The sequence below is a fragment of the Chanodichthys erythropterus genome, chromosome 1 (genome assembly GCF_024489055.1).
Source record: "Chanodichthys erythropterus isolate Z2021 chromosome 1, ASM2448905v1, whole genome shotgun sequence".
In the NCBI taxonomy this organism is placed as follows: Eukaryota; Metazoa; Chordata; class Actinopteri; order Cypriniformes; family Xenocyprididae; genus Chanodichthys; species Chanodichthys erythropterus.
Window position 1 is genome coordinate 16,914,837 of NC_090221.1, and position 22,466 is coordinate 16,937,302.

Sequence of the window (22,466 nt, forward strand, 5' to 3'; positions counted from 1 at the left end):
GCATTTTTAATATACTTATAAATCGTGTATCAACTTGTGCATATTTAAGTAGCTTTCCACTTTGAATCAAAATGGCAGCTATGAAGCAGCGTCCTCTAGTTGTACTGGATTATGGCTAATAAGATGATTAAAAATGCAAATCCGAAAAGACAAATTGTTTATTTGTATCACAGAGAATGTTATTGATGAAATAGCCTAATTTTTAATGCTAGTCTCATGGATCCAAGCACTTCCTAAATGAAATATGTAAACTGCATCAAATATAAAAGCATCTTTCTTGCCAGTGTCAGCCAGATGTATTGGCTCCAGTAATATATTATTTCTCTGCTTTTGCCAATGGCTGCAAGTTTGATATGAAGTTTTTGAATTGATAACTAGTTTGTGTCTTGCAGGTTGTGGTTGGAGACATAGTTAAAGTTAATGGCAAAGATTTCGTACCAGCAGATGCTATACTGCTGTCGTCCAGGTAGACGAGTCTGTGTCATCAGAAGGGACCCTGTCCGTGCTTATGCCCCTGTCTCACACTCAACACCCAAAGGAAGTGATGATTAACAGGCTAATAAGATAACCCTGAGATAAGGCCCTACAGTAAATCAATGCAGTGACATTATAAATGATATCAAATGTCATTTGAAATTCACAAATGACTAGTTCAGCCCAAAAATGAAGATTCTGCCATTGTTTACTTGCCTTCTGTTGTTCCAAATCCAAAAGTCACACAGGTTTAGAATGAATAAAAATGGCAGAATTTTCATTTTTGGAGGAGTTTTTCTTAGTTAAAATCAACACTTCCTTTTGCGGATGTTTGCTTATTGATTAATATTGACCTGATGACGTTGTGTTCAACATTATCCTCTTCTCTGTCAAAATCCATTTGCCAGCCAGGCCTCAAGTTGTCCCAAAGTATTGAGGGTCTTCAGACATGTATATCAAGTACAGATAACTGTAATTTGAGATTAAGTTATCATTCTGACAGCGTTCAGTTTTTTTCCCCCTCTTTACTGATGGTTTAGCTTGGCTGGGATGGGTTTTAAACAGTGAACATTGTATGTTTTTTTTTTCCTCTGTAAAGATTAAACATTTGTGTGTTTGTGTCTCTCTTCCCTGTCTTGGTCTGTGTGCCCTCCCTCCTCTATCCATCTTATGTCCTTTCCTTCCTCTCATCTCCACCTGTCACCCTCCCACCTCACGTGATGAACAACCTTCTCCCGACTTCACTCGTGTCATTCCCCTTGCGCCGGGGCTGCTGGGTAAATTAAGGTGTCGGTAGGGGAGGTAGTCCGAGCAGCCAATGGAGATCACCTCCCGGCCGACCTCATCCTTCTGTCCTCCAGGTCAGGAACAGCTCCGGTTTGCATGTGGGATGGGTGGGAACGGTGTGCACAGGTGGAGAGAATCTGTTACTTTAATATTTTACTCTCTCCATTTTTTTTGTTTCTTGTTTTGGCCTGGTGCTTTGTTTTTATCAGCTTTTGATGTTATTCTTGGTTATGCCATTTTTATTTGCTATGCTCTGTATTAAAAATATTTTTATAGGCTTTAAGCAATTTCTTATGCATATATGCATGTAAACTCAGATCATTGTTAGACCACTGTTAGGCATAAGAATTTAGAGGATTAGTTCACTTTAGAATTAAAATTTACTGATAATTTACTCACCCCCATGTCATCCAAGATGTTTATGTCTTTCTTTCTTCAGTCGAAAAGAAATTAATGTTTTTGAGGAAAACATTCTCAGATTTTTCTCCATATAGTGGACTTTAACAGGGTCCAAATGACAGTTTCAGTGCAGCTTCAGAGGGCTCTACACGATCCCAGACGAGGAATAAGGGTCTTATCTAGTGAAACAATCAGTCATTAAAATAAAATGTATATACCTTAACCACAAGTGCTCATCTTGGTCTAGCTCTGCGGTCTGCAATCACATTGGAAAGGTCACACTTGATGTAGGCGGAAGTACCAAGCCATTTTTTTAAAGAGTGAACGTGCAAAGACTAAGTCGATCAGCCTTTACAAAAAAAGGTAAATCAGTGATCTCGGATGATTTTGAAGTTGGAGTTTTTTTCGCCAAACCGCAGTACTTCCACCTACGTAACGTGACCTTGTGTAAGATGAACATTTGTGGTTAAAAAGTATATACATTTATTTTATTTTTTTTAAATGGGTGATAGTTTCGCTAGATAAGACCCTTATTTCTCGACTGGGATCGTGTAGAGCCCTTTGAAGCTGTATTGAAACTGGAATTTGGACCTTCAACCCATTAAACTTGTTGAAGTCCACTATATAGAGAAAAATCCTGGAATGTTTTCCTCATTAAGTAACCTTAATTTCTTTTCGACTGAAGAAAGAAAGACATAAATATCTTGGATGAGTAAATTATCAGGAAATTTTAATTCTGAAGTGAACTAATCCTTTAAATTCGAGCACTAAAAATTTGTTGACTGGGCTTGAATTTCTCAGAAGACAACTCTGTTCAACTCCCAACAGAAAATACTGATGAAGCCTTTTCCTTTAACTGGAAAGATGCGTATTACAGACCTTTGCTTTGTGCTGGAGATGCTTCAGCATGTGCATACAAGAAAAAACAAAGCTCTTCTCTAACACAGCTGGAGAAAAGGCCCATTGAATGACTGTAAATGTCACAGCTGTTTGCACAATGCATGGCTTCAGCAGGAGCTCTGACTCCGATGTGACTCCCTGCATGCGGTCACATTATCACAATGTACAGTATTGTGATTTACCTTTATAGTAACTTGCATTGTTTATACACAGAATCTATGAGATATTTCTTAATGTTCTTTCATTCAGATTAATATGACGTTTTGGTGGGGATTTGTTAAATTTTTGCGACAACTAAATAATACAAATACAGAAGAAATGAGTACTGACATCCGTTTTTGTTTTGTATAGACCCAAAGCAGAGCATACTATTCTAATAACTTGTTTAAGTACAAGGACCATCTTTTCTGTTCAAGCCTGCTATAGTTTATTGAAGGAGAGATGTGTAACAGCTTTGGCCCTGTGTACTCACTATCCTGCTTTTGCTGCTCTTAGTATTAACGCTGAATGTCCATTTGTCTGGCGTGCTGCATCTTTTCTTTGTTGTGGAGAATGTCACTAAAAATAAAAACAGCAGAATGCATGGCCATAAACAAAGATGCATCGACTGAATCAGTGGAAAATGAAAGATCTAAAGGTGTCCCATTACAGCAATATATTTTCATTTTCAGTCCAAGTACTAAAATGTTTTATACAGTTTGGGGGAAATATGCTGCCCAATGGATTTTCCTTCCATACAATATTAACTGAAAACTACTAGCTCTTGAAAACAAAGCATCTTTGATTTATGGGGCTTCATTTAGCTGTTTGGTTTTGTATGATGTGTCCCAACTTTCTTTAATTGTTATTAATTATATATTAAATTTAATGTAGTTACATATTTTTTGGCCAGTGTCATGTAGTTGTTTAATATTATATTTTGATATTTTTAAATGTACCTAGGCTATGCTATTTGTAAGATACATTATCATTCATCAAGGCTGCATTTATTTGATTAAAAAAACAAAACATTGTGACATAGTATTACAACTCAAAATAACTGGAACGGTAGTGTGCAAGTTTATATTAGTGTTTATTATGTAGTTCAGTAAACTGCAAAACATTCTTCTGGTAGATCCATATATAAACGTGATATATTGAAGTGTTTTTTTTTTTTAAAACGTTTATCCTAGTGAACCTCAAGGAATGTGCTACATTGAGACCTCAAATCTGGATGGAGAAACAAATCTCAAGATCAGACAGGTACATTTTTGCTCTTTTCATGTTATATCTGCTGTTGATGATCTACAATTCAGCTAATGGTTTATCAATGTGAATTTTTGTGTAAATATGTTGTTTTTTTTGTTATACTCAGGGTCTGCATATCACTACTGAGATTAAGGATATTGACAGTCTGATGCGTCTATCCGGACGGATGGAATGCGAGAGTCCCAACAGACACCTTTATGAGTTTGTGGGCAATATTCGCCTGGATGGACACAGGTAAGAGAAGAGAAAATTTGGCTTGAGGTGAAAGAAAAAAAGCAGAAGTTAGGACAGAAATGTTGAGGCTGACTTCAGCCTTGTTTTTCATTAGTCTGAAATATTGACGAGTATGATACAAGTTAATTTCAGCAGAATGGTTTCAATCAAAGTTGAAGAATTAAAACGTCTCCCTGGTACTTTAAGGCAGGTTTAATAGTGTATTGATATCTAGAGAGGAACAAAGCTGTACTTTATACAATCTCAAATTGTTATGTTTTCATTAAACCTCCCTCGGTGCAGATATTTGCATTAAACATTACATTCTCCTTCTGTTATGCTTCATTTATTTAGGTGGGATTCATTGTTTGAAGTTGTGAAATGGTGAAATAGTCAAATTGTCATGTTTGCTCCATATTTAGCACCGTACCACTGGGTCCTGATCAGATCTTGCTGCGAGGAGCTCAACTCAGGAACACACAGTGGGTGCACGGTATCGTGGTCTACACAGGACACGACACCAAACTCATGCAGGTGAGTGGTCTGCTTCAGTCCACTTTAGTTGTATCCCAAATCCAGCTTTAATCTGAGAAACCATGATGATGTGTGTCCTTCAGAACTCCACGCGCCCCCCTCTGAAGCTTTCCAATGTGGAGCGCATCACCAACTTTCAGATCCTCGTGCTTTTCGGCTGTCTCTTGGCCATCTCGTTGGTTTGCTCCATCGGCCAGACCATCTGGAAGTATCAGTACGGCAATGATGCCTGGTACATGGATCTCAACTGTAAGAACCAGACCCCCCTTCCTTCTGTCATGCTAGACCGCTTGCGCGTCTATGTGTGCTTTCATTTTTTTTATTGTCAATAATTTTTGTCTTCCCTCTATGTAAACAAATATGCATTGCATATGTGAATATTTGTCAATAAAAAGGGAAAGGAAAATCTTTCCCTTTTAGTTCTAATATGCATAGACATGTGAATGTATAAATGGTTGAATATCACAAACGCTGCTGTACTACTTTTTTTCGTTCGTTTTGTTATCAGCTTCCTTTCTAACATTCTATTTGGTTTGTGTTTTTTGTTTCTTTGTTGTTGTCATTTTCTTAACAGCTCCAGGTAACAACCATTTAAAACCCTTGGCCATCTGTGAATGACCCCTCCTTACTAACCCCTAACTGAAGCTCAGCTTTTGCTAAGCTACCGAAGCCACTTATATGGTTGCCCTACTTTGAGAGGGTAATTGCAGAGGACTGCACACACACCAGGAATCCAATGATAGGTTTTTCCCCTCCAGCTCTACACTTCGTAGACCCTCTTAATGCCTGATGTCAAAAACGTGCCTCCCCTTCCTTTATTTTGGTGACACGTTAAACACTTCGCAAGCTCCGGCTTCGGCCACGGCAGCGCCCTTTCGCTCGTGCCTAACTAATGAAGTATGACAGTAAGCCTCGGACCCAAAGAAACACACGTGGAGAGGAGCAAGTTACCCACGGGCCCTGTCAGAGCAAGAGTTTGAAATGTATTCCCGTGTAGAAGCAGAAGACCCTTGAGGTCAAACCGTGACATTTTCTAAATGCCCTCCTTTTCCTCTTACCCTCCTCCTCCTCTTCCTACTCATTCTGCTGTGTTTGTTTTACCGGTGCTGACAGACGAGGCTGAAAATGCTCAGCTCTGGAGGAGATGAGCAAGTCCATGCTAATAGGCTTAATGTTTGGATTGTAAAGGTACGATATCAAGAAATACAACACTGCCGTTAATTTTTAATGAACAGTGATGGGAACACATCTGTTGTTTGCCTTGAGCATTGCAGGTAATTGAAAAAGAGAAAAATATACAATTTTGCGCTCCAACGACAGGCGAAAATCGGTTAAATTTGCGGCAAGAGCCACTTGCAAATTGATTAACATGTCACCACCATCATTACTCTTGATTTAAATAGGAGGGGCTGTTTGTGTCCAAATCGATCGCATCTTGTTTTATGACCTACACGGTTCCCTACTTGTTATGCTCTGTGAGTTCTTGGAAAATGTTGTCAAATGCTGAGATGCACCACCGTGAATGCTGGGTTCCATCTGTAATCATTCACACCCACCGCAATCATTTGGAAAGGAAATAACAATGATGTTGGGCGTCATGTGAGGTAACAGTGAGGTCATAAAGCAGGTATCCATCATGAAATTGATTATTCCTCTAAAGGAGGGGGACTCAGTCTTCTATGTTTGTTGTTTGCCTTCCTAGTGGAGCCGTAAAAGTGAGAGGTGGCATTGATTTGTCGTTTACATGCTATTGCTGGTCATATTTACCATTTTAAAAAAACAAAAAACAAAAAAAAAAAACAAGGACACTTCCTGTTCTTCAGTTAGAGGTATGATCATATATGAGGTATACTGTGATATATAGATATATATACTATGATTATAAATATATTATTATGAGGTCATAATACCTGTAGGGTACTACACTACCATTCAAAAGATTTTTTTATTTTTTTTGATTTTTTTTAATATCAATATTTACTCAGCAATGCTCCATTAAATTGTACAAACATTTTAATGTCACAAAAGATTTCTTTTTCAAATAAATGCTGTTCTTTTGAACTTTATATTTATTAAAGAATCCTGAAAATATTGGCTGCATGAGATTCTCCAGTTTTGTTGTTGAGTGACCGAAGCGCAAACTGTTAAAGCCCTGCCCCCTTCTGGAAAGGGGGCCGGGAGCAGCAGCTCATTTGCATTTAAAGGGACACACACAAAAACAGCATGTTTTTGCTCACACCCAAATAGGGGCAAATTTGACAAGCTATAATAAATGATCTATGGGCTATTTTGAACTAAAACTTCAGACACATTCTGGGGACACCAGAGACTTATATTACATCTTGTGAAAAAGGGCATAATAGGTCCCCTTTAAAAATCTTACCAACCCCAAATTTTTGAATGGTAGTGTATCTATTTAGCATTGCTATTAATTTCAGTGGCAGATGCACAAATAGGACATTTTAAATCTTTTAGTCAGAATACAGACTATTTTTGATGGCCATCAATGGAGAGAAATGCCAAATAGTGTAGTTAAAAGATCTGCAAACTAACTTGGTCAATCTTACCAGCCAACTCTTGACCTCTTGGGCATGATTGGATCTATTTGGTTTTGTTCTGCTGGACATCAGGATAGAATTCATCCCCAGAGGTGAAAAGTTTTCCAGATTGGGGTAGCAGGCGTACACCGAGGGCAATGAATACACACCTTCCACTCATGAATCTAAGCATCGCACACTTCAAGCTGATGATTAATTATTCTTCATAAATAATTCATTTGACTTTGAACCCGTAATATTTTGGCTTTGGCTTCCGTCCCAGTATCCAAACAGCGCACATGCAGGTGGGGCTACATAGCACTTGAGCTGCAGTCATTTGTTATGCATTCACGCCACCTGCAACAACAGCACCCATGTTGAACTCCTGACCATGAAATAACAGGTAGCAGGTTTTATACTGCACAAATGCTGACGGTGTCTAGAATTGCTGACCCCACAGCGTGACTCCTTGCTGCACTGATGTCACTCGACCTGCAGTAGCTTAGAGAGATGGGTGCTGCATCTTCCACTGCTTCAGAATGCTGTGTACTGTAGTCTTTGGTGCATTGATATTGAATACAGAGATTGGTGTTTGTTGGGTGTAGTTTTTTTGTATCTTCAAGTCAAGTACACAATTATTATTATTTTTTTTGTTTATACTTAGAAATTGTTTCAAAGCAGCATCGCAATAATTTTCCGGACTACAATAGTCCTTTTAAGTCTAGAAGGTTATTCCACATTAAGGAAATTAGTTTATTTATTATTACGTACTCTTTAGTAGTGCTTGGTACTCTTATTAGTACATTACCAATGCAGCAAATATCTACCAACAGGAAAGGTCTTCTCCAACTGACAAGCAAGAGACCATTTCAGACCTTCCAAATTATTAAAATATTTCTAAATGTCACATCTCTCTGTTCGGCTCCATATTATGGGAAGGTACTTTGGACTGAGTCCTGCTTCTTTACAATGAAACATCCAAACTGATTGTCTTCCTTCCCACCACTAGCCAAATCCTCTTCCTTTCTCTGTGAGTCAGTTCCAATAGCAGTTGTATGATTGCCCAGCCTCTTTAGTTCTATGATTCTGTATGGGAAAGCACTCCCTCTCCTAACTGCTCAGAAAGAGCATTTTTGCATTCTGTGGACCCCTCCCCCCCCCCAGGTAAAGCTTTTTATTAATACTTAAAGTCAACATGAAATCAAAATTAAACCCATTTACTTCCTTAACACGTTGGTCTCACCATTTCATCAGTGGTTAATGTTAACCAATAACCAAAAATTTATTTCATGGGTACACTATAAAAGCAAATCTTAGACATTTTGAATGGTAATGATTTTGAAAGAAGTCTCTTATGCTCATCAAGGATGCATTTGATTGGAAAAAACGTAATATTGTGAAATGTAATATATTTTAATATATTGTATCCCTGTGATGAAAAGCTGAATTTTCAGCATCATTACTCCAGTCTTCAGTGTCACATAATCCTTCAGAAATCAGTCTAATATGCTGATTTGGTGCTCAAAAAAAATAAAATACTATCAATACAAAACAATTTTGCTGCTTAATATTTCTGTGGAAACGGTGATGCATATTTTTCAGGACTCTTTGAATAGAAAGTTCAAAAGGACAGAATTTGTTTGAAATAGAAAATATTTGTAACAGTGTAAAAGTCAAAGTGCATCCTTGTTGAATAAAAGTATTTAAAAAATACCTTTAGTACTGACCCTAGTCAATTAAACAGTATAAGTGAGTTAGACGTTCAGTTTTGTTTTTGGCTACTGTTATAGGTAATTTGTTTGTTTGTTTGTTTGTTTGTTTTTGTTTTTTAGATCTTGCTTATAGTTAATGCAGTAATTTAATGTATTTCTCTCATTAAATACCCTGCTTCACTTGGACATATGATGCATGAAGTAAAATGGGTTGTGAATGTTGTTTCATGTTGACTTTAACTGTCTGAGCTGTCTTGTGTCTGTGGTCTTGTTTTTATTGAGTACACTTTTCTTTCTCTGTGTGCTGCTCTCTTTGTTAAATTTGGTGTTTAAGTTCGGAAATCATGATCACCCACCCAAGTGCATTGTGGAATAATGTGTTGCTTTGAATCTTGCCCATATTGCCAAGGCTTCTGCTATGACGTCAAAGACTCGAGTCTCAGTTTAGCTACTAATTAATGGAGACCTAATTGGAGAATTGAATGTAAATTTTTAGGTTAGAGGCTTATCTGAGATATTGGGTGGAAGAGTTGTATTAGCTCCGATTATAGTGTTTGCACAACGCTCGCACAACACTAGTGGAGCATTGTGGAAACGTTGCAAAAATGAGCTTGTGGCATTATTGTCCTTTCATCATCCCTCCCCAGTCCACCCCATCCCATTACGCCTTTCATTGCTCAGAAAACTGTCTGTCACCTTACTTCCACTCTCTCCTCTTCCTTCCCTCACTCTTCTTTTTCCAGATGGTGGAGCGGCTAATTTCGGCCTGAACTTCCTCACCTTCATCATCCTCTTCAACAACCTGATTCCCATCAGTCTTCTGGTAACTCTAGAGGTCATCAAGTTCGTCCAGGCTTTCTTCATCAACTGGGTGAGTGTAACGCTGAGCTGCAGGAGCTGTTTTTGCTTGATGAATCTGCTGTCTTTGAAATGCAGACTGCCTAAACCTCCAGGGCCAATCCCAGAAAAAGTCACAGCCCAAACGAAAGTGGAGCTTTATCAAAATAACCCATATGAAGATGCCAAAATTGGATTTGGGGCAGGGCGTTTAAAGCTCACAGACACTGTTTTTAGATGCAGTGGTGTTCTGTGAGTTCCCCCTGAATGGCAAGACTTTTGAGCGGAGGTTTCATATTTCTTGCTTTGAGCGACAGAGTATGACAAGATCATTTAAAAGTGGTACAGTCATGTTTTGGAGTCCAGATGGCAAGGTATTAATCAAAAAAATGGTTGTTGTTATTAATTGTGCTTGGTGATACACTTTATTTTAGGACACTGACATGCTGTATGAAGCCACCAACACACCAGCTATGGCCCGGACATCAAACTTGAATGAGGAGTTGGGACAGGTACTGCACGTCCTCGTTATCAGAATTTTAATAGAGTACATCCTCCTAATGCCAGTTAATGTAATGAAGGCTTGCTTTTTACTGTTTAGTTATTTCCTGTGATTATTTACTCGCCCTCATGTTGTTCCAAACCCATAAGACTTTCGTTCATCTTCAGAACAGAAATGAAGATATTTTTAATGAAATCGTCAGTCCATTAACAGCCTACACCACTTTGATACTTCAAAAGGTTCATATAAGATTGTAAATCTAATCTATATGAATTGAGTGGTTTAGTCCACATTTTCTGAAGAGATTATCACTTTATATGATGAACAGATTGAATTTAGGCTTTTATTCACATTGATCACAAACATAAACAGAAGCTCAACCATACTCGCTTTGACGCTCAAAGAACCTCATTGGTTCTTGCAGAAGCTCAAAAGTGCTGCGTAACACACGAGTATAAATCTCATTGGTTCTTGCGGAAGCTCAAACATGCTTTAGCTTCTGTTTACCATAACTGCTGTGTGCGTTGATGAATGTGCGTATGTAAATAAAAACTTAAATCTGTTCATCATATATCGAAGAGTAAAAAATTGTAGTTGCGTAGCTGTCAATTAAGGGACAGAAATTGCTCTGATTTCATTAAAAATATCTTAATTTGTGTTCCGAATATCGTACGGGTTTAGAAACTACATGAAGGTGAGTAAATGATGACAGAATTTTCCTTGTTGGGGTGACTTTAAATGCCGTTCCTTGCTTTTTTGTTTCACTCAGAATAAGTTGTATTTGGAAGTAAAATGGGTTGAAAATATTTACTTTTTAATCTGCTTTCTTTTACTTAATTTACTGTATTTTATTGCTCTCTCTTTCCTAAAACCAGGTGAAGTACATCTTTTCGGACAAGACAGGCACCCTGACCTGCAACGTCATGCAGTTTAAGAAGTGCACAATTGCAGGCGTGGCCTACGGGTAAGGCTCTGTTTCACATTGCTTTCATAATCAGTAGAGTGTACATCTGGCTCTAGCTGTCTTGTCCTCAGCTCCCTTGTTAGCAGCTGCCTCGATGCCTCCCTGCACAGCCAGAGCGATTCTATAAATATCAGAGAAGGGGACTCGCCGATTTTCTTCCTTTTTTTTTTTTACATTTAAATAGGAACACAGCGTTTCAGGTTGCCTATTTGTCTAACTTAGGACGTTTTATGGGGCATGCCTGAATATGTCTGTTCTAAAACTAGATGTAGAACATTTTGTGAGGTTTTACACAATTGTATTTATAAGCCTAAAGTGTTATGAAAAATGATATTTTCATTGTGCTGCAGCTGATACTATGTGTGTGTTTTTGAAGAAATGTTCATCAGCATGCGTGGCATGTGGCAGATGAGACAATGAGATGGCATAGCTCTCTTCCGTATCTGTGTTTTTCCTTCTCACCAGATAGATTTTTATGACCACAGTGATGTTTATGGTAAGCAGTTTAAGAAAGATGAGGCGTATTGGGTGAGGTCATGTCAGGGCCACGGCACTGAGATTATTAAATGTTTACATGCACAAGGATTCTAGATCTTATCACAGACACACCAACCATCACAAAATACAATACCTTATATTCACATTCATGCTTAAAGGGGACCTATTATGCAAAATTCACTTTTATAAGGTGCTTGTACAATGGTAAATATCCACTCACTCACTCATTTTATTTTTATTTTTTTAATAATTCTCATAAATCAAAAACGGTCTTTTCCAATGAGCTGATTCAGATTCCCCCTACGATGACATAATCTCTGCCCACAGCCGATGATGATCTGACCTATTAGCATAGAGACAGCCCTGAGTGTGAAGCACGGAGTCCTCCATTTCTGTATCCTCACTGTAGCAGCTGTACTTGAACAATGTCTGCGCCAAAGAGGCATTACAAGTGTTGTGTTTTGACATGTACCAATGTACATAAGAGTCTCCATAGACTCCTGCCATCTGAGGACATCATGGGTAAATTTCATTTTCGAAGGAAATGTCCCAAAGAAAATAGTCTTATATGTTTGTGGCAATCATTTTGTGCCAGACTGCTTCACAAACGAGGGTCTCTTCAACCCTGGATTTTTACAAAGTTTGATTCTGAAACATATAATGCTGAACAACGCTACTGACAGGTTCTGACATTTGTAGTGCGTGAGATTGTCCTGTGTTGTTGTTGCTGGTATGCCGGAGTGTGAGCTCTTGAAGCTTCGCTCTCTTCATTTGCATTTAAAGGGATGGACACAAAAATTACGCATTTTTGCACACCCCAAAAAGTGGCAATTTTAACATGCTATAAAAATTATCTGTGATGTATTTTGAGCTAAAACTTCGCATACACACTCTGAGAACATCAGAGACTTATATACATCTTGTAAAAAGGGGCATAATTGGTCCCCTTTAATGATGCCGCTTTATGTTCTGCATTCAGAGAATAAAGCACATGATAGCAGTATCAGTGCTGGATCTAAATGATCTGTGCTCCAGCATTCGGAGCAGCATTAATCCTATTAACTCAATTAAAACCCTTTTGAGATGAGGAGTTTCAAGAGGCAGTTCCATTGTGACACTTGAAGACACTTACTGGAAATATCACATATCACAATGTTGAGATAGACATGCATTTTCAGTGCTAGTACTTCCAAGGCAGCAAAAGATTCATATTTAGTTTTTAGGGTTTACTTTATTAAATGCTGTATTACACTCACCTCAGGCACTGGTCACACTCTGAGTTTATTTCCTTTATAATGATTCAAGAGGTCAGTATGTGATGTTTGATGTCACTCTATTGATCAAAAGTCTTCTCCTGTGTTAATTCACAGGTTAGAGTTTTCAAAACTTGATATTTTCTGTTATACTGTAAAAGCAGTAATATTGTAAAATATATTATTACAATTGAAAATAGCCGTTTTTCTGTTTTAAAATTTAATTTATTCCTGGGATGGCAACTGCATTTTCAACTGCCTTTACTCCAGTCTTCAGTGTCACATGATCCTTCATAAATCATTTAAATATACAGATTAGGTGCACAAGAAACAATTCCTATTATTAGTGTTGAATACAGTTTGGCTGTTTAATATTTTTGTCAATACCATTTTTGACTCATACATTTTTTTAGGATTTGACATTATAAATGTCTTTATTGACTAATCAGCAAGGATGTGTTCAGTTGATTAAAAAAAAAGTGTGTTACTGATCCCAAACTTTTGAACAGTAGTGTACAAATTAGGTATAAATGGTATCTGTGTGTTAAGTTTAAGCTGAATTAAGATGACGAGGATGGGGATGAAGGGTCAAGTTCATGTTTATTTAGTGTTATTCATTCCAGACCCTGACACTTCACCACAGAGACTATAACCAGCAAATCAAAGCAAGGTCATATAGTATGAAGCTCATACATTCACCCTCTAATCCAACAGCCTTGACATTTGCACCAGGCTAAATTACAAAGCTGAGGCCTCCTAAGCAGCATCATTCTTCTTGAAATTTCTTTGTCTACATAGAGGGATCCTTCTGCTTATCCATTGGTGCAGTCAGCATGGTACCCATTTAATCTCCCATAAGTATGTTCACAGCTTTGATGTTTGCAAACTGGGCTGTATTTCTGAAGTGAGTCCTTCTCCACCTCATGAATATGGATGCCATCTTTTATCAGCTTCAAATAAACTTTGTCCCGTTTGATGATGCATCCATCCTTTTCGTCCCCCACCCTCTCCACATCTCCTCTTGCTGGGCGTCTGAGCGAGTACAGCCACCGCACCGTCATTGATGTTTTTGAAGCGTGACATCTTTTCTTGCAGTGAGTGGAGAAACATGGTGCAAGCCCAAAGGAAGAGTTTGATGTGAAATGTAGCCTAGATTTTTGACTTGACATGTTTGTCGGACTGGAAAAACCAACATGCTGCTAGTGTAACATGCTGGAGTTCTGGTGTTAATGCTGAGACGAGCTGACGTCTTTCCACTAGAACTTGTCTTTTATATGTCTTCATTTAAAACTCTTTCCATTGACCCAAATAAAACTCAAGGCATCTCCTGAATCCACAGTGACTACACTGAAGACACCAGCACATCATTATATGCCTTCATTATGTTCATTAACACTCTCGTCAATTTAGTAAACAATGACTTGAATGTTTTTTGCTCACGTGCATGTGTCTCTTTTAAAACAGTGGACGTTTTCTTTGCCTCATAGTCTTAATTTCAGACAATAATAGCCATGTGTCTCATGTAAAACAAAGATTTGACATTGTCACAAAAGGGTGTGATGTGTTTTGTTCCCCCTTGACCCATCCCCCCATGACTTATGTTACATTGCACAGCTAATTAAGTAGAACAGTAATTAATGAGGAAATCCCTTTGGCTGAAGTTGTTAATTAATTTGATGAGATTTCATGGAGAGATGATGGCCAAAGTGCTCTTTAGCCCTCAGCACTAGATGAAATTACTTGTATCATTTTTTTTCTTATTTCTTTTGCTTTTGGACCTGTCATAACTGTGGTTGGGTTGTAAAGCTCTGCAGTCTTTTGTGGATAATTTGCACCTGCTTTTCTTTGCCAACTACTCAAAAATATGTTTTCTTGTTAGTCATGTTAGTCTCTCTCTCTCTTTCTCTCTCAGCTTATTTATAGGCGTGCATCAGGGTCTGGCCCCATCTCCTTTGCAACTTGTTAAAAACACATTAACGTGTGTGGCCTGGATCTAGCTTGGCATATTACCTAATAGCATCATTGTATGCCAGTGATTTAAGAAGAAACCGTTGCAAGAGCGCTAAGAATGTAGTCTCAGGCAGAAGAATGATTGACAAACAAGATAATTATATGGTGCAGTAAATAGGGCAGGAGTGCTGCTTTCGCCTCTTTTGTTCCTTGTTTGTGAATTATTGTGTGTAAATGTCCAGCTGTACTCACCCTACCCCCAAATGTCTCTCGGGTTAGACATGATCTCATCTGTGCACATGAATGTGGAATCTGATAAACATTGCCCATTTAGGTCAGGTAGTAGGTGGGGGTCTGAATCCATATTATCAGAATAAGAGAAACTATACAAATATAGTCAATTGACCCTTCGCTGGGAGTTTGATTGACTGGCGATCTAACAATCATAACGCTGAATCTGCTATTTTGTCCGACAAAGCAGTCAGGGGAGTTAGTAGATTAACGCCATGGACTTGAACTTGAAAAATGGTGTGTATTGACGTCTTTCCGTGGTTGAAAGAACATTCTTTCTGATGATCAATCATGTTTATTGATGCTATAAATTAACTAGTCGGAAGAGGTGATCTGTTCACGAGCTGCTTGAACTGAGGCACTACGGCGATCTGTCACGACACATTAAAGAGCCACAAAATGGTATTTATTGTTTTAGTTTCTTTATTTCATATCAAAAGTAACCTGCTCTGCCTTGTCTGTAGACACTTTGTCAGCTTACTCTTTGCTCCACAATGTATTTTTCACTGCGTGATGTGTGGCATGATGGTGGCATGGCTTGTCAGACATAGCAACAGTAACAAAAGGGGGCGGGTCTTCATGAACGGTCAATTAGCAAACACTTGTAGAAACATTTTTTTGGAGCAACTTGAGGTTTGAACCAGAATTGACGTAAAGCATTTTCTGAAATGCTGAAGTAATTTCAACATTTTCTTTATTTCAGTTAATTTATCCTGAAAAGCCTGACATATTTAAATTAATAGATCTATTATTTTATAAGAAACATTTTTGTTTTACATTTAGACAAAATCTAAAAACAAATAAAGTTTACATGTGTTTTTTTCTTGACTATCATATTTGATACTTCATGAGCCACTACTATATGAGCCACTGCTTCTGTGGCTCACATAGTATGATATAGAAGGATATATAAAGTTCATACTCATGAAAATAAATGTCTCAAATTTAATCAGAGGTCCAAACTGAGCAATAAGATGCAATTTGGTGCAGTTGCTTATATTTAGTCAGTGAGATCTTTATAGCAGCCTACTTGCATAAAATTCAAATAAATATCAGTTGTTACTCTATATCTCCCTATAATGTGTCTTAAGATTATATTTAAATGCATAGTTTTATGATCTAAACTCTGTAGTTTTTATTGTGGAGGGCAAAACATATAATGCAATGCTACAAATAAACGTTCCTCAAAAGCCCAATTTATTATATTTGATACTCAGATTTCAACATTTATCAAGTTAAAAAATATTCAAATATTCAAGTAAACCTTCAGTTGCTTCAGACCGATATCTGTTCATCTTGGAATATTATTAAAGGGTTAGTTTATGTCATTAATGACTCACCCTCATGTCGTTCCAAACCCGTAAGACAGCCGTTCATCTTCGGAACACAGTTTAAGATATTTTAGATTTAGTCCGAGAGCTTTCTGTCCCTCCATTGAAAATGTATGGACTGTATACTGTCCATGTCCAGAAAGGTAATAAAAACATCATCAAAGTAGTCCATGTGACATCAGTGGGTTAGTTAGAAGTTTTTGAAGCATCTAAAATACATTTTGGTCCAAAAATAACAAAAACTACGACTTTATTCAGCATTGTATTCTCTTCCGGGTCTGTTGTCAATCCGGGTTCACGACTCCGCAGTGACACTGCTGACGTAAGATGCTGCTGACGTGTTATCCGGTGCACCCGAGCTTCGTTTACAGTCTGAGGGAGACGCACGCTGTATTCAAGCTATTCTACATTGTTTGTATTTTGGTATTGCTATATTTTTTAAAATGGTGCGTAAGTGTGCATGTCACGGATGTCCTAATCGCCAAAAACAACGACGTAAAAGTGCATTACCAACGCCGACAGATGAAAGGATTCAATGGAATCAATTCAATGGAAAGGATTCTGGAAGAGAATACAATGCTTGTATTGTATTTTTGGACCAAAATGTATTTTAGATGCTTCAAAAACCTCTAACTAACCCACTGATGTCACATGGACTACTTTGATGATGTTTTTATTACCTTTCTGGACATGGACAGTCTACCGTACAAACACTTTCAATGGAGGGACAGAAAGTTCTCGGACTAAAGCTAAAATATCTTAAACTGTGTTCCAAAGATTTTTGGGTGAACTAACCCTTTAACAGTATACTGTATAACTTATTCTTATGTTTACTTTCAGTCAAGATTTCTCAGCAAAAAGACTCGTGTATCACAGCCTGAAGGGGGACATTTTTCTTTTTCTTGCAAAACAACAATAAAAGTAGTATCAAATTAATGAGACAAGGCATGTAATAGATTCTGTACAACAGGTTTTTCAGCAAAATTTGGTTCATGTTGATTAATTTAGAGTTCTTAGAAATTTGATTCACAGCTTTAATTTCAATGCATTACAATGTTTTGTTGTTTTTGTTTTGTTTTTGACCAACGGGGCTGTATCCAGGCGTGCAAGAACCTTTAATAATTACCTTCAATAACCCATAACCGTTACCGACTAGGCTGCACCACCTTTTTAACAAGTACTTTTGAGAGTGTCTGTTTGAAGTGAGCTGAGGTAGTGCAGTTCTGCAGGGATACTTTCGTGCAAGTCTCTCAGGTACCCTACTGAGTTTTTGTTCTTTATCTTGTTGCTCAAAGCTCTTTTTCTCAGTAACAACCCAAAGGGTCTGACACAGCTAGCATTTGTCGTTTTTAAAGCATGTTTGTTTTAAAAGACCAAGTCCCAGCCGTCTGCAGAAATCTGTTTTGTTTGGATGCTGAAGAAGTCGTCAAGTGTAATACCTGCAGGACTTGTGTTGGCCTATATTAGTGTAAATGCACTGTTCTCCCCTGCTGAAATGCAGTTCTTCTGTTTCAGTGTACTAAACAATTCTTTTCCCCCTGAGGCTAATGGTACAGAGTCGGATATGTGCATGGCCACTCAACCTGCCTTTTTGTTTTTGTAGTTTCTCTCTCAAGTCATAATTTGGGTTGAAATACGCCACATAACCTTTCACGTAAAGTATGAAGCAATAGTCAATGGTAATGCTTTTTCAATTTTCTGTTCTTTTCCCTTTTTCTTTCTTGTTTTCTTCATTTTCTTTTACTTTCCTCTTTCCCTTTCTCTTTTCAGTTTTCTTTTTTCTCTTTCTTTTTTTTCATTTCCTTGCTTCCTTCCAAATATTTTCTTAAGATATGTATTCCTACATTCATGACAAACTTCATTTAAAAAGTACTATGGCTGTACCCTGATAAAGTGACTGTATCAGGTGCACCTGAATACCAAAGTACTTTGATGTAAACCATGGTAATGAATGATTTCTGTATTCATTGACCATGTAAAGGGGACTTCACAGAATAACATGCCGTGGTACATGTCCACAAATCTATGTACCATGTTTGGCACACATAATGCCATGTGACAGTTATTTGTTATTGTTGTGTCATGTGCATATTGCTTTTTCCAAATATTTTCTACAAAGAAAAACTCCATTTATTGCTGCTTCTTTTTTTATTTCCCTAGTGTGCTATTCTCCCTTTGTGTCATAATACTCACTCTGCTCATTCTAACTTTTTCCCTCACCAGTGTCTGGTCCTTAAACACATGGTCAGGCCAATGTCCACTCGTATTACAATTAACAAAGCCCTCAACGCCCGAATCTGTTGACCTGAGCAAAGATGCGAGAATAATTTGCTGCTGTCAAGCCGGCAGCAGTGGCTGTGCCTCCCTATCCCAGCAGATACAGTTTAGCAGCCAGCAATTCATCCACTGCCCATCTACTAGCATTGGCTTGTCTTACTAGCCTTTCTGTATAGTAGACAATGTAGCCATTCCAGCATTCACCAAATTATTTGTCTTACCTTAGATTTGTGCTCTTTAATTTGCTGCGATTATGCTGTTTATTGGTTAGTCATCCTTCCTTACCCTTCAAATTCATGTGTGAGGTCTGTTGTATTAAATCTGATACTTTGTTAGATAATTAATATGGGTAAATATTCAAGAGTTTTGCCTTGCAGCGAATATATTTTTAAACTGATTATTTTAGATCAGCGCTTTTGTATCCCTCAAAAAATCCTTTTTATTTTCTTTGGTCTAACTTTGCTTAATGTGTTTGCCTCTGCAGAAATACGTTTTTGTAAAATATAAATTGGATTTAGTGAGGTGCATCTGTTAATGTTAAATATTTATTATTTAAAGCATAAATATATAAAAATAAATTGTCACTGCTTTCTATTCAAAGTATGTAAATATATTCTCTTAAACCCATTTCTATACATCTGATTTATTGCATTGGCAGACATGCAGGGCAAATGTGGTCATTTTGGTTCTGTTCTGTCTGTAACTCTCTTCGCTCCACCCAACAGTCATGCAGCTGAAGTTGAGGATGGTAGTTTTGCAGAGGAGGACTGGTAAGGACCAACACCATTGGCTGTTTGTTTTATGCTTCTGTGATGTGTTCTTGCCGTGTCACCTTGTGAGAAATGTGGTTTGAACCCTTTTCTTGTGATGTGGTTGTGTTTATTGGACTTTGTTTGCACGGTGTGACCCTAAAATAATGTGAAGACAGATTCATGTTGAATGTAAATTAAAAATCAGCTGTTGTCTGATATTCTGTGCTGTGCTTGTTTGATTTTAATCCAATTACTTTCTTTTGATCTGTTGTTTTGAGCTGTGCTGTATGGTTAAAACAGCAACAGGTGTTATTTTCTGTTGTATACTGAGAACGTATGCAGTTTGTCTTTGATTTCTCAGCACAGACTTGTTTACTGTAGACTAAAGTCTTTTATATATGAGTCTCTCTTTCTATGGTGTAAATTTTGCTAAATATATAGCACACAGTAACTGGTACTGTGTACAGCAAAAGTTTGTCCATTTAGCAAAAGTTTTCAGATTTCAGTCTGTTTTTGGACGGTCCACCTGCGTAACCTGCAGTTAAAAGTCAGTCTAAAGAACACAGTGATTCATGTAGATGTGTGACCAGTCTCCAATGTATGAGTCAGTTTCCCAAGGGATAGAACCTGTGACCAACCCAGATCCTGAACCCTTATGCTTCAGCGCCATCGTTGTCATGACATACTTTATGATTTGTAACTGGAACAGCTAAACTCGAGACAATTTTAGACAACACTAATAAAATTTAAATGGAGCTTCAGCTTGAAAAATTAACTTCCCACTTGGATATTACTAAAAGAGCATGTGAGAAGTAAAAAGCCTTACTGAAATCCAGTAGTATCGTTTTATCTGGGCGAGTCTCTCTGGGTCAAATTTCACCCCAAATAAGAAAGAAAAAAAGAAAGAAATTCTATTTTGAATAAAGGCTATAAAACGCAAAGGCCAATTCTCATTTTCTACTAAATACATATTATTTACACACATTAATGCTGTACATTATTTTATGCATTTATGCTGATTAAAATTTAGATGAATTTGTGTTTATTATTATTATTATTATTATTATTGAATATAATACAAATATGCTTTATTGCAGTAATGAGTAATGTCCTAAAATAGGCTTAATTTCTTAATGCTAAATTGATTTTATTTTTATTTTTTATTTGAAGTGAAATGTCTAATTATGTAAATTATGTTAAACTTTTTTTTTTCTATACTGTAAAGCAGAGGTTTGTTTAGCAATGGACTGTTTCTCTTTTCCCAATTCTTTATACTTAGAAAACGATGACAACTTGTGATGAATTCCACTTCTAAAATTACATTATTGCTGCAGGAGCTCCATTATAAATGAAATCAATCTTCCATATCCAGCATGGACCCCATGAGGACCGACGTGGTCTTAATTTGCACTTTGTGAACAGGGTTCTAGGGATCTCTATAGTGTCCCTAGAGGAGCAGGATTCCTGTGGAGAGATTGGAACATCTCTTTGTACATTAGATTGAAATCTTCAAAAATCTAATATGTTTAACAAGCCCAACTGATACTGAGATTAAAATCTATCTTTAGTAAGTCTGTCAGGTTTATCTAATAAAGCCTAGTTTTTGTTTTATTGCACTCAAAATATAACCTAATTCAGAATAATGTTTCCACAAATTGAAAATGGGTTTTTATAAAATGAAATTAGATTCATTTTTATTTTTGAATTTTAACTCTGATACTTGAGTTAAAGTAACCCAGACAAATGTCTTTCTTTTCTGGAACATGGAAAAGAAAATGCTGATATCATTGGACCCAATTGACTTTTAGTGTATGGACAATATAAGAGAAATTAAATTAAAATTTCCTGATAATTTACTCAGCCCAAATCATCCAAGATGTCCATGTCTTTCTTTCTTCATTAAAAAAGAAATTAACGTTTTTGAGGAAGGCATTCCAGGATTTTTCTCAATATAGTGGACTTCAAAAGGGTTCAACAGATTGAAGGTCCAAATTACAGTTTCAGTGCATCTTCAAAGGGCTCTGCGTAATTCCAGATGAGGAATAAGGGTCTTGTCAAGCGAAACGAGCAGCCATTTTTTCTAAAAAAAATAAAAATGTATATACTTTTTAACCACAAATGCTCATCTTGCACTAGCTCTGCGATGCTCCACGCATTACGTAATCATGTTGGAAAGGTCATGCGTGAAGGCGGAAGGCGGAAGTCCACTATATGGAGAAAAATCCTGGAATGTTTATCTCAAAAACATTAATTTCTTTTCAACTGAAAAAAGAAAGACACAAACATCTTGGATGACATGAGTAAATTATCAGGAAATTTTTATTCTGATGTTAACTAATCCTTTAACAACAAAAAATGAATGTAGTCTCAGTGCAGATGGATCAAGCTAATTTTTGTTTTACAAATTTAAATGAATTGCACGCAGTTCAGTTTTAATTAAATCATTATATTTGCAGTGTAAACAGAAGTTGTATGTGTTAAGCAAAAATAAAAGCATGCATAGCAAATAATGATTGCCGGAAGGACTGAGTTCCTCGTTTGTGGCAAAATATGAGAACTATTGTGTGTGGGGGTTTTTTTTGTTTGTTTTTTTTTCTCCAGATAAAAGCTTCTTGAGAATTTCATCATTAACTAATGCACTGTATATGCAGTAGCTGTCTTTGTCTGAGCTGTGAGCATTGAGTCCGCAGGACAGGATTGTAACTTCGAGTGGTGGAGCCATGTGTACGGGAACAATGAAAGAGTGTGTGCATGTCTCTTGTGGGAGTTGTGTAAGCAACACACTGACATATGCCTCCTGCCCCTCCACCTCTGCTGTTTACTTTGTTTATCCCTCTCATAAACACGCACACATTTAAACAATGGCGAAGTGCTTACCTCTCAGTGGAGCTGTAATAGGATATACTGCAATGGCCTGTGTGGTGCGTGTGATAGAGAGAGAAATAACGTGTTTATCTGTTATAGTCCATTATAGTTCAATACTACAGTAGATTGGGGAAGGGATATGA

The 22,466-nt window shown here is 37.3% G+C and overlaps 1 protein-coding gene across 5 annotated transcripts in view; it reads left to right on the plus strand.

The window, feature by feature from the left end:
- atp8a1 (ATPase phospholipid transporting 8A1) overlaps positions 1 to 22,466 on the plus strand; it is a 147,812-nt gene that overhangs the window by 49,294 nt on the left and 76,052 nt on the right. The window contains exons 7-15 of one of the 5 annotated variants that reach the window (XM_067388623.1): positions 393 to 466; positions 3,732 to 3,801; positions 3,914 to 4,041; positions 4,443 to 4,554; positions 4,638 to 4,803; positions 9,547 to 9,674; positions 10,075 to 10,152; positions 11,018 to 11,106; positions 19,432 to 19,476. In XM_067388623.1, coding sequence (XP_067244724.1) covers positions 393 to 466; positions 3,732 to 3,801; positions 3,914 to 4,041; positions 4,443 to 4,554; positions 4,638 to 4,803; positions 9,547 to 9,674; positions 10,075 to 10,152; positions 11,018 to 11,106; positions 19,432 to 19,476 — 890 coding nt within the window. Of the gene's footprint in view, positions 1 to 392; positions 467 to 1,260; positions 1,335 to 3,731; positions 3,802 to 3,913; positions 4,042 to 4,442; positions 4,555 to 4,637; positions 4,804 to 9,546; positions 9,675 to 10,074; positions 10,153 to 11,017; positions 11,107 to 19,431; positions 19,477 to 22,466 lie in introns of all 5 variants that reach the window. The other 4 variants (XM_067388613.1, XM_067388643.1, XM_067388632.1 and 1 more) reach the window with 4 other exon arrangements.